Source organism: Camelus bactrianus, chromosome 17, assembly GCF_048773025.1.
Source record: "Camelus bactrianus isolate YW-2024 breed Bactrian camel chromosome 17, ASM4877302v1, whole genome shotgun sequence".
Lineage (NCBI taxonomy): Eukaryota > Metazoa > Chordata > Mammalia > Artiodactyla > Camelidae > Camelus > Camelus bactrianus.
The window spans coordinates 23,846,613-23,864,928 of NC_133555.1; the positions used below are offsets into that span (position 1 = coordinate 23,846,613).

Genomic DNA, 18,316 nt, shown 5'->3' on the forward strand with positions numbered 1-18,316 from the left:
ATCGGAGAGAGGGAATTTCATGGGGGAAGAAAGAGGGTCAGGCCTGGAATCAGAAGAGGTGAAAAATCAGCTCAGGGAAGGCACAGCAAAGTGGGCTGATGGAGTTTTTCTGCCCTGGTCTCCTACTGGTCTCAAAGCTCTTTTTCCATAATCACACAGGAAGCCACGTGCTTCCACCCGCCGGGCCAGCCTTGCATGAAGGCAGTGAGGCCAGTGCAGCATCTGGAAGGCGGCAGTGCCCACCCCTGGACTCTGAGCACCCTCCATCCCCCTGCAGAGGTGAAAGAAACCCAGGAAAGGAGCCTGCCCTCCCTGCACCCAGAGAAAACGCAGGCTTTGAAAACAGACCCCAGGCAACACGCGACAAACCGGGACACGCCGCCATCGCAGAAGCAGATCTTAGCAGGCCCAGCTTTCGTGGTGCCCCTGTTTAGTTCGTGCTCCCTTCGTCTGGGGGATTTTCCCGGTATTTCATTCCTCCTGGAGTGCACATTCCCCAGATCCACGTGGCTCCTGAGGGAGAACTCTTTTGATCGCAAAATGAAAAAGTGAATATTACTGGAGGAGTGGGTCTCCTTCTTGCTTCACCTACAGCATCTGGGACCGTGACAAGGGACGCAGAAGACCCAAGTCACGGCGCCGTCTCTGAAGCACCCGGCCAAAGGCACTTTCTACAAGCTGATCCTTCTTGAAGCTGCGGTGCTGCGTGAGAAGGTGTCGAGTCCAGGTGAAGTCAAGTTGGAATGTGGGACTCAGCGCATATCCCTTCCCGTCGCGAAATCTCACATTTCTCATCAAGTAAGACCCCTCCATTTTCCCCTGCAGCCTCAAGAGGAGAAATCCTAAAGGATGGAAAAATAAAAAATAAAAAAGGCTGGAAGTTCTCTCTCATACAGAAGGCTGTTTGTTTCTTTCATGTATCTGCCTTCTAATGTCAGGAGCATAATGTGGGGAGTATATTTTCTGTTCTGGGTCGCTTTAGTACTTCTGGACTTTAGGAAAGTCCAAGAGCAGGAGCACAGAAATGGTAATCCAGACTCTTAACAGAATAAGCCAGGGGGAGAGAGAGGGTAGAAGCAGAGAATGACCGTTCTGTCCTGAGGCTGCTTGGCTGGGGTCCGTAGGTGGAGCCTTGGATCTGAGTCCGATGGCCAGACTTCCGCTTCACGGGCAGTGAAACCTCCTCACTGGCTGAGAGACCCGGATGAGACACTCAAGTTCTCAGCAGCGAAGTTTCTCATCTCTGAAAACATACTCGTTCACAGTGTTCATACTTTCTGGCTAAGATGATCGTCCTTTCTTCCCCCCGCAGGTTATTCTCCACCCCACCCCAAACAGCCCCAAGCAGTCAGAGTGGCACAAAATGACCGTCTCGAAAAACTGCCCTGATCAAGACCTCAAAATCAAACTTGCCGTCCGAATGGATAAGCCTCAAAATATGAAGCATTCTGGGTGAGTGTTCCTCCTCCGAGTGGTAATTTGGGGCACACCTCCATTCCTTTCTTTAAAAAAAAAAAAATTTTTTTAATGATCTTCAGAAATCTACATGGAAGAAAATAGAAAGAAATATATGAGAGATCATTGAAATACATGGCTTTGATATTTACTATAAGCTTCCTCAGTTCTTAGGATTACTGCGTTTGCATTGTTGCTAAATTGTCAAGAGAGAGTCATCGCCTTCTCCTTTTCTAATAGAATTTTCAGTACAATTCAGAACTTTCCTAGAAGCGTGCTGGGTGACTCTGGTTTAGGGGGGTGTTATTGGCTTCACATACCTTCTTAAAGGCATCCAGATCTTTCAGGCTCTCCGCATCACGCACTCACACCTTCATTAACAACCACATCCAGGAGGTGTGAGCGGTTGCCCTAGGCGACCGTCAAACAATCAGATCACATTGAATTAGTTTTCGTGTTCAGCATAGCGTTCAGTGACCCCAAAATAGAACATTTATCATTGTCTTCCGTTTCTTAAGGTTTGAGAGGAATGACCAATTGAGTAATTTAAAGTAGGATAAAAAAAAAAAAGGTAAAATATAGTTTTATTTTGCAGCTCAAACAATGGTTTGTACAGGAAATGTGTATTGACAGCTGGGCATATGCTAAAGCCCCATCACCTATTAAACTCAATTGCTTGGGCCTATCTCAGAAAATGCAATCACTTAACTCTGAGTAGGGGAATGTTTAACCAATAGAAGGGAATGGATTGCTTCCCAAGGGTCCTGCAGGTACCATTTGCCAACAAGCTATCATTCTGCTTGACCCCTCAGGTTAGGAGAAATGTGTCCTTAATCTCTTTGGGAGTGTGTGTGTTTTTGAGAGGGTTTAAAGTGATAAAGCTGACGTGAACCCTGAGGATTGATTATGTGCCCGAGGTGTGGGGAATTCAGAAACGCAATACCAGGGACTAGCCACTGATTCAGACAGATTTGAACAGAAGCCCAGGAGAGGTCCGGGAGGGTGTGATCAGGATGGGAAGTACACGTGCCATCAGATGAGCAGACCACGGCAGCGTGCGGTCCGAGAGTAAAGAATGGCACTCTGGACTCGGTGCCTCAGAGTTCTAGCGAACAGAGAAAGCTCAAGGGTCACGTGAAAGACTGATTCTTACCAGTCATGTCACTGGAAGGGGTCAGGCATGGGGAACTCCAGAGGCAGCAAAGGTTTCCCATAAACTAGAGACCTGGTCCTGGACCTGAGCTCTGGCTTGGATTGGGAGGATTTCCATCGCATTGTCTTGAGGGCAAACTATTCCCAGAGTTTGAGATGGGATTATGGCAAAGCTCTTTGACCGGTGGCCATGTGAGGGCTGTGCGGGAGTGAGCCAAGCCCCGGGTACACACTCTGTCCTTTACCACCCGTCTGTGACGCCGGGCAGACATCTTTGCCTCAGTTACATTAGCATCTCAAGAAAACGTTCAAGCAGTGTTTCTAAGGTCAGCTTTCCTTCCTTCTTATCATATTCCTGATGTATATTCCAAAAACGTTAAATGGGACAGATTACGTGTCTTAAGCAAAACACTGGCTCACAAAATACCCAGTAAATATTTGCTAAAGGAACCAGAGCCTGAGTGAGCCGGACAGAGGGAAAGAGGGGAAAATGAGGAGGGTAGAGCAGACAAGAAAAGAGAAACAAAAATATGAATGAATATCTCTGTCTTTAAATTTGCTTTAAAAAAAAAAAAAAAACTCCCTTAAAAGCATCAGTAGCTCAACCCACTTTCCAGCCCCTTTGAAGCACCATTTTACAAATACTCCATCAGTTAATCCCCTCAGAAAACACTTGACTCGGGTATTATTTTTCTCACTGGACAAATTCCCATTTCCCACCTCCTCTTCATTTCTCTGTTGGCAACTGAACTAACTGATCTGGAGTAAATAATTTTTCTTTTGATGCTTTTATAAAACTATAAACATCTTTCCCACCACCTTGACCCTCCAGATGACAGAAGAAGTCTGTAACTCACTTCTGACAGCCTCCCCTGACCCCAGCTATTTCATTTTAGCGGGCTGCCATTTAAAAGTTACTCCTGCCAGGAGATACACCAGGGGGGCATAGAGTGTTCTAAAGAGTGGACAGTGGATGTCTTAACAACGTTGTCAGACCCACTATGGCCCACATCAGGGGTAGCCAACCTTAGCTGCCCGAGGGAGGATTCAAGGAAAACAAAAATGTTTGTGGACTACGTTCTTTTTTCATGTAAGCTTAAAATAGCTTTCTGAAGCCCTAGTGTGTGGGGAAGGAGGCTAGACCGATCAGAACTGTGTCACGGCTTAGAGAATGAGAGGGAGAAAGGAATTTTTAAGAAACTTGGCTGAACTTACAAATTGTAACCACTTTTACTGTTTATTAAGACCCAAAGGAAACATCGGAGTTACTGTGAATTACTCATTGTTGGCGGACTGTGGTTCCTAGAATGAGCCACTGGGCCAATCAGAGTAACTTTCTTTATTGAATAGAAGAATGTCGGTGAGCAAATCAACACTGCTTTTTGGCCTTAAGACATGAGTACTGGGGATATTTGAGAATGAGCAACTCCTCAGTGGCTTTCTAATTTTTCATCTTTTCTGTCTATACAGTGTTTTCAAGTTCAAGAACTGCATTCACATACATTGTCTCACTGTATCCCTGAAACAGCCTCCCAAGGGTTCGGTATTATTATCCTTCCATCTTAATTGGTGGCCTCGCCCTTCACCCAGTTACTAAGACCATCTTTGGCATCATCTCTGCCATTTCTCTCTCTCTCACACCCCTCATCTCAACCACTGTCAAATTCTCTTCACTCCACCTTCAAGGTGAATCTGGAGTTCAACCTCTCATCACTACGTCCGCATCACCATTTGAGTCCAGGCCTCCCTCACTTCCCCTCCTCACCTGTGGCACTTGCCTGGCAAGCAGTTCCCCGAATGCTGTGCTCGCCCCTCTGTGGTCTATTTCCCATGCTGAAGCCAGAGTAATTCTTTCTTTTTAAGCGCAAGTCAGATCCTGCCACTCGAATGCCGGAAGACCTGCACCGATTCCCCTTCTCATTCAAAATAAAAGTCAGTGTTGTTTCCTTGGCTACAAGGCCCTGACTGATGAGGACTCTTCTACCGATCTGACCTTGATCACTGCTCCAGCCTCATGGGCCTCCTTGTTCTTCACCAAAGACTTCAAGTGGATCCCCACTTCTGGGCCCTTGTCCCCACTGTTTCCTGCCTTGAGTGTCCCTTCTGCCTCACCCAGATGTCCATACAACTCAGCTTAATTTCTGCATGTCTCTGCATCTTATCAGAATGCCTTTCCTGGCCCACCTCTGTCCTGTCTCTCTGTTACTGTGTTTTATTTTCACCAGAGCACCCATCGTCATCTCACATACCATATATTTCTTTATTTTTTTGTTACCTATTTCCCCACTGGACTTGGAGTTCCTTGTCAGCAGGGGCATTTGTCTCCCTTCTTCAAAGTAGTTCATACAGGACCTGCCATGTAGTAGAAGTCCAATAAATTAATTGTTGCTAAATGAATGTGAATGAATGAATCTTCACTTTACAAATAGGCAAACTAAGGCTTAGCCTGGTGAACACACTTGTCCCAAGTCAGAGTCAGCATCGGAGCCAGGTCGAGAATTGTGTTATTTCCTGCAGTTTGAAATGAAAGAAATTAACTTGACTGAGGACCTGAAACTTGAATAAAATACGGAGCTTCCCGTGGCTCCACTTTGGATTCGTCCAATGAACCACAGTCCACCAAGCAGGAGCAATTTAGAACAATTCTGATTTTTCATTTATGTTTTAAAAACCTTAAAGGGAATATAGCTTCTAAAACTTAGCCATGCTTCTTAAAATCCCCTTTCCTCTTCTATCTCCTTAACTGCACCTCTGCTGCAGACTTCTTGTTCTTCAAAACCATCACACTCTCCTCTCCTCCCCCTAAGTCTCTAAGACGCCACTCATACTGGCACAGACTCAAACAGAACTACCTAGAGCATTTTGGAGATTCCATTTTATTTCCCCTGGCGACTTATTTTTCATAACTGTCAATTAGATCAAGTTAGTTGATACTGTTGTTTAAATCTTCTAAATTTTTACTGGCTTTCTATAAATTATTGAGAAGTATTGAAATCTCTGACAATAATTGTGGATTTGTGTGTTTCTTCTTAAAGTTCTGTCTATCTTTGCATCATCTATTTTGAAGCTCTGTTGTTAGATGCATAAACATTTAAGGTTACCTTGTCTTCTTGATGAATTGATCCCTTTATCATTATAAAATGATCTTCTCTATCCCTGGTAATAGCCTTGGCCCTTAAATTTATTTTGCATGACAGTAATAAATATAGCCACTCCAGATTTTTAAAAAACTAATTTTAGCATCATAAATCCTTTTCCATCCTTTTTTTTTTTTTTTAACCTATTTGTGTCTTTAGATTTAAAGTGCATTTCTTGCAGGGAGCATACAGTTGAATCTAGCTTTTTAAATACAACTTGAAGATCTGTGCCTTTTAATTGGGGTGTTTAGCCTATTTCTATTTAATGTGATTGTTGATAGAGCTAAGTTTACATTAAATTGCTTTTTGTGATCTTGTTTGTTCTCTGTTGATCCCGTTTGATCTTTATTCCCTTTTTCCTCTTTTTCTGCCTTCTTTTGAAATAACTGAATATTTTTATGATTCCATTTTATCTTCTTCATTGTATTGTTATATATACATGCCAGTCAGGTCAATTGCCTAGAACGTAATCCTCTCTGGACATCATTTTGTTCAGTAGAAAATTGGAGGTAATGATAGCGTTTGCCTCGAGGATTGCTGTGGGGGTTCAATAAGTTGATAAATGTAAAGCATTTAGAATCAGATCTGATACATGATAGGCGCCGCAGCCACAGAAGAGCTGACGATGGTGTGGTTTCCCTCATGGATGTCATTTGCTTTCATCCATACTTCACACCTTTCCTCAGTCCACCCTACTTCCTGCTGAGCTGATGCAAGAAGGAAGCCTGGGGCGTCTGGAATATTAGCACTCTCCTTAATCTCTTTCATTTCCCAAGGAAGGGAGGAAAGCATCCTAGTAGGAATAACGATTTTGGTCTTATTGTGGCTGCTTTTTTTTGGAAAAAAATCTCATGAAAAATTACTGGCAAAAAAGAACAGAAAAAAGAATTCTGCCTCATTACCAACTGTGATGGTCCAGGGTTTACACTTAAGGAAGAATGTGAATTCTCACATAAGGAGTAGGGAGAAGGCATTCTAGACAGCATAACATGTATAAAGCTATGGGAATATGAACCTTCATGGTGTGGTCAGGAATTAAGATGCTATCAGGTGCAGAAACTGAATTACTATAAAGTTTCCTTTCAAAATACATTTATCTGTGTTACATTAATTCAAAGAAAAATGTCCAGTAAATCATAGGATAGGTGGACAGATTTGGGTTAAGTAATGAAAGTGCAGGGTAAATGGCCAACCTTGGGGGCTCCCTTCATGTCGACAGGGGGACCCACTGAAGGGGTTTCATCAGGGGAAAGCATGCTAGAATTTGCAGATGGTAGGGTCCATCTCACGGCCAGGAGGAGGATGAAAATCATTCTGCTGTCCCTGAGACCCATTTAGAAGTCCGCCTATAGTTGTCCCTGGCGGTAAAATGTGGGCTGGGACTGAAGAAGTGGAGATGTGAGGTAGAAAGATAGAGCAGAGTGAGAAACTCTGCAGGAGGTAAAAAAAAAAAAAAAAAAATCACCTGCACTTGGCGGCTGAGGAATAAGCACGAGGAAGCAGAAGGACCCAGGTGACTTGGGTTTCTGGTTCCAAGGTCTGAGCACTCTGACCACCAGCCACTCCTACAAGCCTCTGCAATTTGTGAAACAGTTGACATTTAACTAGGTGCATACTTCATTATGTTCCAAAGTGGAAATTCTGTCTGACTCCAGGTGAAGTAGGGATTTGGAAGTTGTCCAGTTGGTATTTGATAGCAGGTAAAGCCAGTTTGAGAACTCGAGGATTTGAATGGATTTGAGTTTGACCAGATCTCTCCTCACTTGGTCCAGTGGAGCCTGAGAACCACCCGCCTCACTTCCTCAATCACTGCCGGTTCAACACGTAACAGTCTGTAAGGCCAGTGGGATAATTCACAAATGAATTAGTAACACTGATCATAAAGTCTCCAGCCAGCTTTGAGGTGTGCCTCTGTAGTTCTTAACCCTTCCTTTTTAAAAAAAAAAAAAAAAATTCTCTATAAAGATTCCTTCCCATCCACAGAAGAGCATTTGGGGACGGGGAAGGGTGTAGGGAGGACTTCCTGTGTCGACTTGAAACCTCTTCTGTAATACACCTGCATTTGCCAGAATTACAGCAGAAGTAAACGAGGGAAGGTTTTCCCGAATGAGACTTGACGAGACGTGAAAGAGTTGGAGTTGTGAGATTTAGCACTCTTTTTTTTTTCTCTCTCTCTCTTGTGCGACAGCTTTCAGGAGTTCCCCTACCTAAAACACTTTTAGCACATAGGCCAATTAAGGTGCAGTGTAACATTTTCCAAAGTGCTTTCCAGAATCAGTCAAGGACTCTGAGTCAAGTCTGATGATGGATCACAATTCCTCTAAGTGGAGGTACACCCTGCTGGCTGTCACTTATCCTCAGCCACACAGTCCTGTATCTGCTTTCTGTTCCTGAGCTGTGTGTATTTCCTTTATACAAGCACCCAGCTCCATGGTAAAGTGAATTACACCGTGCACGCGCTCCGGCATTAATGCACCTCTTTTTTCTTTTCTTTAGGTATTTATGGGCCATCGGTAAGAATGTCTGGAAGAGATGGAAGAAGAGATTTTTTGTACTGGTGCAGGTAACTTTTCAACTCTAATATCGTTCTTAAGAGCCACCATTTTTAAAGGTTCGATTGAATTAATTAATGTTTTTAATTGGTGTGACTTATATTATGTGCACAAAGCTCCAGCGTGTAACTCAGTGAATTTTTATATATTGGATACCCATGCAATCTCTAAATTTCTCTCTACCCAGAATGGAGAGGACTCTCTAGATTTCTCTCTATTTTCTCTCCGTGCATCTCTAGGGCCAGATCTGAGAGGGAATTAGATTGGTCCAGCTCGTGTCACACACCCAACTTTTCACAGGACGGGGCCAGGCACTTTGATTCACGGTGCCACTGAGCTGCGTCCAGTACAAAATCAGGATGCCATTACCAGGAAAAGAAATGGATGCTGGGCAGGCAGAAACAGCTGGTATCCCCTCTAGAGAGAGCATTTAGATGGAGAGACGGGATACATCCAAAGAGGCAGTGCTAGATTACGCGTGGTTCTCCCCTTTCCATGCTGCTCACCTGGCACTGCAGCCTGTCTCAAAATCCCCTGTGGGTCTGCCTGGCCTCCCTCGATAGACGATGTGCTGTTTCAGGGCCCGTTGCATCCCTCATTCCCCCACCACACACGTGCACATCCTCCAGCTGGGTGTCTGACGTGGGCATTCGGGAAATGTTTGGTGGAAGAAAGAAGGAAAAGGAAGAGAGAGAGGAAGAGCTCGGGCATTGCTTCCAGTGGTTCTGAGAGAGGAAAAAAAATCTATGGCCCGGAGAGTGGCTGGTGGCACCTTCCCAGAGGAAGGGGGACAAGTGGCCTTGTCTTATGATATGGAGCTTCTCCCCCGACTCAGGGAGCCAGGAGACCAAGACTTTTCTCTGAGTATGTTTGACATGACAAAGGACTCAGGGGGATGGAGCTGACCTCTTACTTTGGGGGAGATTCTAGGGGAGGAAAAAAACTCTTCAGGGGAAAAAAAAAAAAAGACGAATTGTGCTGAAAATATTAGCGAAGCCAGGTCTATGTGATATGTACTGAACCAAAAAGAAGAGAGTGATTGTTTTAGGCAGTGTGCCTGGAACACAGACGTGTTAGGGCTTCCACCGTCTACCAGGAGAAGAACCATTCTGTTGCTACAAAGCACGCTTGTACTCACTTCTGAAAATCATAAAAGGGCGTACAAAGCCCGTCTGAAGCTCAGCACCTTCCATACAAGGGTTTCATGAGCTGTTTCATATACATGTGACTCTCATTAATTTTAATGTGCTGTTGAGATGCACTGGGTACATAGACCACCGCCTCCCCCCCACCAAATTAAACCTTCTGTTTCAACCCAAATCCATTTCCACCCTGAACAACTTCTGTGGCCTACAGAGGGAATAGGACAGTGCCACCATCACAAAGGTGACAGAGGAGCCAGAATGAGAACTCAGGTCTTCTGTTGCCTTTTGTCCTGTTCACCACGACAACGTCTAAAAGCAATTTTGGCGGCCTGCCTAGAAAATACCGCGTTATTTCTGGATTCTACACATTCTTTCATCTCCACTGTCCCCAGTGATCCCATTTCCAGGCGCTTTATCAGAATGATAAAGGAAAAAACTTACCCCCTCCGGAACAACCCCAAGGCCAACAGAGTTGCAGGAGAAAAGGTCACGGCCCCCGAGTCCCGGCCCAATTCAGAAGAAGCAAAAAAATGTCCCAAGTTGCCTGAAGAGAAAGGTGGCCGTCCAAGCAGGGACAGTTGGCGCCCAGCCCCTGCCTGCAGTGTTGAATGCAGTCGTCCATACAAAGGATTTTCAGTTTCTTTTTAGCCGCCACACCCTTCCACTGAAAATGAAAATGCAGAAGTAAAATCAGGAGGACCAGTCTGGTCAAATGTGGGGAAAAGGTGAGGATGCTGGGGAAGGAGGCACATTGCCCCCCAGGCTGCCCCCCCACCCCGTCTCCCTGCAGCCCCAGCGGGATCTGCGTGGAAGTCGGTGTGCAACCACCACCCAGAAAGCACGGCCACCCAAGTGACTTACTCATTGTTCCTTTCATTTAGACGTTAGGTCTCATGGAGAGTTTTTTTTAGAGAGAGAGCTGGCAACACATAATTTCCAACACAACTATGAATTCCGTTAGATTTAATATAAGGAAAATTGTTTGGAAAGCCTAAAGATAGAACACATCCTACATTATTCTCCTCAAAAGTCATCTCTTTTTTGCCACCCCTATCTGCCTGCCTGCCTGCCTGCCTGTCTGTCTGTCTATCTCTCTCTCTCTCTCTCTCTCTCACACACACACACACATACACACACACACACATACACACACACACACACACATACACACACACACACGGAATCTACATTTTTGTCTGTAACGCAGAACTGTTACATTCTCTCTTAGTGAGATTTCCTTTTAGAGCTACTCCCTTGGGGATCCACGGATAGATTGTAAATGGGCTTCCTACGAACCAGAGACAAAGGCCCCCCTTAGGGGGCGTTAAGCCAAAGCAGCAATTCCCACATTGGAGGATGGAAGCTAAAATTCTAATGGACGTGGCTGGAGCCTGCCCCGCCGGCTCTGAAGGGAATAAAGCAGTTGCAGGTGTTTCTGTGTCAAAGACTGCAGTGTCCCTACCCGGTGCCCTCCAAGTATGGGTCTGGACCGCCTGCACTGAGGTGTTGTTTAAAATGCAGATCCCAAGGACCATTCCGAAGCTTCTGGTGCAGAGAAGATTCTGAGGTGGAGCTCAGGATTCAGGATGTTGAACAGCAGCCCAGGAGATAGTGAAGCAGGTGGCCCAGAGACCACCTTTGGAGAAACACTGCCCCAGAGGTCATTGTCCCTTTTAAACAGAAGACTTCCATTCCCTCTAGACCACATGCTCTCAGAGTTTATGTTCTCCAAGGTACTGAGCATCAGAGGAGCTAAACAGATGGTTATGTGCAAATGACATGACAAAGCCTCTTAGCTGTGTTCCTTGAAATTCCAATATATGCCCTGTGAACATGGCTGCAGACACAAGGAGTAAGGGGGAATGGGTCCCCAGCATCCTGAGTCCAGACAGGGATGAGCAAACTCATTCCAAACCCCAGGGGCCACAGTAAGGACCAAGCTTGTTGATTACCATTGTTAGGAACTGCGACCAAGCAAGTGCTAATGATGAAGGTGACAGTTCCACGGAGCTCCACCACGAGCCCCCCACCTTGGATGTGTACGGGGTGGAGTGGAAATGGCCAACTCATCCAGACCAGGTTAGAAAGCCTCACCTCTATCATCTTTTTAATTTTAAAATGTTTTTCTTCTACACCCCAAAGACTTCTCATTAAAATCAGTTTTTAACTGGTCTTCAGCCAAAGTACCTTCTGAGATATTTTTCCCCCTCTTAGCATCATACAAATGAGCCACAGTGTTCTGTGGTTCCTCCAGTGATGCTCATAACTGCTTGTATTTATCTGGCTTCTCAGAGTTTGCAAACTGGTCCTCACAGCCTTTCTGTACTGTCACAAGGGCAAGTCTTATCCCCATTCACACTGGAGGAAACTGTGAGGCTGAGGCTGGTTAAATGACTTGCCCAAGGTCGATGGCTCATAGGCAGCCAATGTGAAACCCAACCCAGGTCTTGTAATTCCAGATGTCTTCCATGAGTCCAAGCACTCCGTTGAGACTGTGCTTAAGGAGATGTATGCATTCACAATGTGCTTCTGCATCAGTCAGAACCAGCGTGGTCCCTAAATCCATATCCTCTTTCTGAATCCCTCCAGGTAATACAATGCGCCCAAGTTCTGACTGTTTCAGCTTTCAAAGAAATCTAAATCTGAATGAGATAAGATATTGTCTAATAATGTAAAATACTTCATAACACAGCCGTTGTCACCTAGACAACAATATTAAAATAAGCTAACTGTGAAAGTGAACTGTAAGACACTGAAGTCAGTGAATGATTCGTAACTCTGAAGGAATGTTCCTTCTCTCTGTCCAACTTCACAACTGCCCTAAAGGGCATTTATATTTATATTCTGTTTATAAATGACAACCATCAACCCAAAGTAGCTTAAGTTTTAGAAGAGGAAGCATTATATTGGTTAGTTAATTAAATTAGTAATCCACTGGAGAGTTTTCTAGCGTGACCAGGTCCAGAGTTTAAACAAAGTCATTAAAACTTGGTTGTTCTATCTATATTATCTCTTGACTATGCTTTCCTCAAAGCTGGCTTCACCTTCAAGCAAGCGCTCTCCATGCAGTGGGCTCTGAAAGGTCAGGGCTGAAAACAGGTTAGCAGCTCCAGAGGAAAGGCAGCTTTTTATTCCCACCAGTTTTAGCAGAAGCCCCGATTGAGTTTTCATTGGCCTGATGTGGTCACGTGCCCGTCCCTGCACCAATCACTGCAGCTAAGGAGATACGATGCTGATTGGCCAGGCCTGGACCACACATTCCACCCATCCTGCCTCCAGCTCGAGGCACGGTTAGCCTTATTGGCATACACCATACTGGCTGGCAGTGGGAAAATCAGACTTCAGTTATCATCAGAGGCAAATGAATGCTCTGCATACAAACATAAAATATGTCCTACAGATGTTACCATCATCTCCATTTTAAGATAATAAAACGGATTCCCAGCACCGTTAACTGAACTGCCCCGGGTCACACAGCTAGAAAATCATCTGAGAATCAAAATCTCGGTATTGATAGCTACAAAACCTGTTCTCTCTTTGCTCTGCCTTCATGTCCGTGTTAACCAGGAGTCTGGGATTTAGACTCGGCGATCCTTCCTTCACTACCACATCACATTAAAAATGGTCCTTAGTCCCCGGGAATTGTGTGCTTCACCTCATAAAATTTTTCTCTAACCTCAAGTCTTGGTTCAGTCAATGCTTCCTCAAAAAACTTCCCTGACCACCGAACTGGACCAAATCCCCAAGCTCTCACAGTACCATTTATCTCTCTTTGGCACACTTACCACCATTAAGGTTACACATTTCTGAGATAACGTGATTAATGTCTGCCTCCCACTAGACTCTAGTTGCTAAATATAATTGAGACACAGGGCAACCCTGAAGTTGCCAGACAGTTCCTATATGTTAAAATAGTGGTACTCAGACTTTAATATGCATTAGGAAATATCTGAGACAACTATGAACAGTATAGATTCCTGAAGCCCACCTTGACCTGAGATTGTGATTCAATTGGTTTGATTTAGTGGCATTTCTATAACCTACCCCCCTTACACATACACACACACACACACACACACACACTCACTCTAATGAAGATGGCCTCAGCCCACACTTTATGAAACATTATTTCAAACCTTTTCTTCATTCAGAAAGTGGTTGGAAATGAGCTAAATGGTTCCCTGTGTATCTGAGGTCCAGCCACCCAGAAAATAAAAAGGTTTGTACCCTTAGAAGTCCCATCAGCCCTTCTCACATGAGAAAGTGCCTACCAGCTGAAAATTCCAAAGATGTAAAAGGTGTAGTTCTTTAAGCTCCGAAGTGCATTTTCAGGTGTCTCCTGGTCACTGAGATCACTTGATCTGTTTTCTGGTGTGTAATCCAGCCTCTCTGGCAAGGCTGGCTGACCCTCTTAACGTCTAACATGTATTCCAGGCTCTACCGTGCCATTATGACAACAGCTTTCACTATCTCAGTATTTAAACAGAATTCTCCTGTGGCAGGGAAGCATGCATTTCCTTGGGAATAGCTTTCACCGATTAATGTCTCGTGGAAGCTTTAAAAAAAAAAGTCTCAGCAAGCTCCCAAGCCCTTGCTGTTCCCTCACCCTTCAAGCGCTCTGGAAGATCTGAGGCTCCTCCAAACTTGCAATCATTAGAAACATTCAAAACTAAATCGTTTCTTCTCTCCCCCTTTTATTTCCTAAAGTTGCCGAATTTCAAATTAAAATGATCCCAATAAACCAAATCACTATGCCGTGCACCAGAAAGTAACAGAGCATTGTAAACCGACTATACTTCAATTAAACGAAAAACAAACAAAAAACAGATGAGTCTAAAGATTTAATTAATTAATTAAGTTTGGTCCTAATAAACCAATTCAAGTTTCTTTGAGCCCAGAGTTTGTCCAAAACAACTTCAGCCGAATTACCAGAAGAGGGCAGCAGCGTACAGTGTTCTAAGAAACAAGGACCTAAAACAGAAAAGGAAAAATCAGATAAGCCCCAAGCATGTAGTAACAGTAAATGCCTGAATCTTGAGATAACACCCTTCTGTTGTGATATTTTCCTGATCTCAAGTGAGTGTCTGCAACTCTCCACTTGGCTAATCATCACATTAACGGACTGTATCCTCTCCATGTTGCCAGAGAGGTAAAAAAAAAAAAAAAAAAAAAAAAAGTCACTGTAGAACTGTTCCAGCAATATCTGTGTTCCCTGTCATGCCGGGGGCAGGAGGGTTCCTTTGTCCCTGGGACCAGTAACAGGCTGAAGTAACGTGTAAATTTGGGAGGGAGAAAACCTCTTATTGGATTACACATACCCAACTTTCTAGAACCAGTCGGACTCCATCAGTGAATGCCCACCACAAGGCAGACTTTGCTCATGGCAAGGTGAATATAACCAAGATGGATATGATCCCCTAGGCGTGCCTTCCAAGGATTTATAATCTAATGGGCAAATAGCTACTTTATATTAGAATGTTAGTGCCAAATGCAAGGCGATTGCTTGCATAAAGGCATATACTGTTGTGAGTGTCACGCACAGTGTGCAAAGCCCTTCACTGCCCGATTAATCCTCCAGCCACAATAAGACGCAGGCAGAATACAGAAGAGGACTCTGAGTTATACCTGTGACCACTTATGAGAGCTGCGATGGGGCCCCAAGCCTATGTGATGACCCCCCACAAAGCTTGCACTCTTAATCCTCTTAAAAGGAAGATGGTATTGGTTATTCTGCTTATTACAAAGAATAATAATAATACAAATAATAATTTTGTAGGAATAATACTTATAAAGATAATCTTAGTGATCTGGCTTTGTGTTTCCCGTGAACCCCATGAAGACCTTGCAGGATGAGGAACAGGTCCTGCAAACTACGGGCATGAGACACCCAAGTCGGGCAGAAAGTTTTCATCAGGAACCAACAGAGGGCAGCAATAGATAAACCAACCAGTAACACATTCTCCCCTGGACTCCCTTTATCTCCTGCTGGGACCTTCACGCGGAGGACTGTGCGGGAGATGTAGGCAGGGTTTGAGCGCACCAATTTCTTACCATTAAAAAAAAAAACAACTCACCCATGGAGGAGATTAAAAAAAAAATGTCCCCCGCAGGAATCAAAGTTCACTTCGTAAATGTCTCTTTGGATAAAGGGAACCCGAGAGATGAGGGATGTGGCACTCTTTCGCCAAGACATTTGACATCCGTGGATGGTAAATATGCCCGTGAGCTTTTAGCCGGAAGCCGGAAGGATGCTTGTTCTCCCACGGGCGCCTTGCAGACAGGCCACATGTTAGACATGCTGAGTAGCCGCGCTGGGTCTGGATGCACCGGGGCGACAGGGTCCTGAAGGCCGGCCTGCAGCTGCGGTGCCCGAGCCGGGCGCCGGCGTGGGCGGATGCCCGTGCGGGCCGTGAGGGCCGCGCCGTCGGGGGCTGAGGATGGTTCTACGATTCTGGCACCTAGAGATCAAGCGCTCATTGCTTGTGACAGCGTGTCACTCCGGCACTTGTCTGAGATGAAGGGAAGACTTTTCACAGCAACCGAAAGCATCCTTCCGCGGGGGGGGGACACGGAACGTGCGGCTCGGTGCTGAGAACCGGCCTGCAAAACGTAAAATAGTAAAAGAAAGGAGGGGGGCATAAAGAAAGAAAAGTCTTAACCTCTGACCAAAAGGCTTGTGTTGTATCTGAGAGCTCTCAGCCAGGGCCGTAGTCTGATATTAGGTACAACCTACAAAATTGCGGCTTTTGAAGCAGTTTTGACCTACACAAATGGCAATTTTGTGCAGCTTAACCCACTTAAAACAGCAGCAGTCATGGTAATAGCTAAGTTTTTTTTCCAAGCACCTGGAAGATTCTAAGTGCACTCCACACGCGGACTCATTCGCACCTCGCCATAAGCCAGTGAGAAGATGGGGTCTCAGATTATATCCCATCTACTGATGAAGCAACAGGATCAGAGACGCTCCCTAACTTGCTCCAAGTCACACAGCCAAGAGGTGGAGAAACTCCATCTGAACCCGGCTTCTGCGTGCAGGGCCTCAGGGGAAAGGACAGGCTTGAACGGGGAGGGGTTTGGGTTTTGTTTTTCCCCCAAGGAAGATGAGATCCAGGGAACCAGTCTCACAACCTGCGCTTTTCCTTTTCAGGTGAGTCAGTACACGTTTGCCATGTGCAGTTACCGGGAGAAAAAAGCCGAACCTCAGGAACTCCTCCAACTGGACGGCTACACTGTGGACTACACCGACCCCCAGCCAGGTACCTGCTCACCTGCTCAGCCATGAGCCCGCAAAACCCCACCCCTTCCCAGGTGAACAGTCAGCTGGTGTTTGTGGGCAATTCCTCCATGCTGAACCCTAAGTCAAGTTTCTGGGGTTACACAGCTGCCCGTGACAGCCACAGCCCCCCGACCTTACAGAATCGTAAGATTTACTCCATCCTTGTTGCGTAAATGCCACTTCAATCAAGGGCGTCGTTTTCCCTCGAGGGAGCCTCGTAAAACCAAAAGGAAAACATGATACATTTTTCTTCTACATAACTGTGCCTGCATCAAATATGTCCTCCACCCTTGAATGTTAAAAAGAAATTTCTGAATAAGAAGTCCTGTATGTACACCAAGGACTGTGTGTGTGTGTGTGTGTGTCTTGGTATGTGTTATTGTTCACCAGTGATGTGTGAGCCTGGCAGGTGTTGGTGTCTCCATGTCCAAGCAAGACTGCCCTGTCCATCCACGTTTGCTAACGACAATCTGAAGCGAGCTGATGGCACTTGAAAAGAAAGTCCTCCCGAAATGTTTTTTATTTCCTAAAAAGACACTAATCCACAGCGTTGACATCCAAGCTCCTCCGCCTTATGTAACTAAGAGAACCACGCAAATGGTAGTATTTCTCATAAGTTCTACATTGCAGAAGCTCTATATCCTGTCCCCTCACACCTCTCCCCCCTCCACACCCATTTTTTTTTCTTTTCCCAGAAAAAAATGAATAGAAATCCGCTTCAAGGAACCTTCAAAATGGGGGGGGGTGCGAAATCATTTCAGCATATTAATGAGCAACAGGCACCAACAGCCCTCTCCCAGAGAAGTTTATTTTTATGCCAAATCTGCACAAGGGAAGCATTTCCAACCATACTGCATTATTTGGCCCAAAACCTTTTTTTCTACTCCCATATTGCTCTTCCACATGCAACAAAATACACAGAGAAGAAAAACAGAGTTTGAGAGAAGATGGGGTGTTAACCTGGCAAGGTGTGGCGAGGAAGCCCTTTGGCCCAGCCCACTTGGGAGAACTAGCATTTAGCATCTCCGTGAGATTCAGAATCCCAACCCAGCAGTCTTGGGCCAGCCACCCCACCCTACCCCCAGCCTCGGACTTCCGTAGGTAATTAGCATCTTGCCAGAGCGTGGTACAGCGCTGACCACAGAAGACTTAAGTGAAATCTCTCATAATGAATGAAACAGCTTCCTGCAGCAGCTCACGGAAAGGCTGTGGTTCCTGCGTTAATGAATCCGCCTTCATATTGCTCTATGATGGTTTGCATTCTTCTCAAACCACTGAGTTCCCATCAGGGAAATAAAGACCCTCTTTCTTAAGACCCATATTTTAAAGTGGGAGACTTAAGGGCCAATATGAGAAGGGAAAAAATACCATCTTATGCCACTAACTTCTTTTTAGTCCCGTTCACTATTCCTTGCCTCTGGGTGATTGCATTTAGGTGGTACCACAATCCCACCAAGTAGGTAAGAACCAGGATTGTCATCTCATTTTGTACAGGAAGAAAAAGAGCTGGGACTTGAGGTCTCACCTGTCTGGCCCTTTGGTACTTGCAGGAAAACGTAGCTACGTGTACAGCTAGAGCAAAGCCAGAGTTGTTACTTT

At 45.2% G+C, this 18,316-nt stretch overlaps 1 protein-coding gene across 7 annotated transcripts in view; it reads left to right on the forward strand.

Annotated features, from left to right (window-relative positions):
- The window catches only part of CADPS (calcium dependent secretion activator), a 415,573-nt gene that overhangs the window by 240,689 nt on the left and 156,568 nt on the right, over window positions 1-18,316 (forward strand). For all 7 annotated transcript variants that reach the window (XM_074344558.1, XM_074344560.1, XM_074344559.1 and 4 more), the window contains exons 8-10: window positions 1,313-1,452; window positions 8,241-8,307; window positions 16,589-16,697. In XM_074344558.1, coding sequence (XP_074200659.1) covers window positions 1,313-1,452; window positions 8,241-8,307; window positions 16,589-16,697 — 316 coding nt within the window. The remainder of the gene's footprint in view (window positions 1-1,312; window positions 1,453-8,240; window positions 8,308-16,588; window positions 16,698-18,316) is intronic.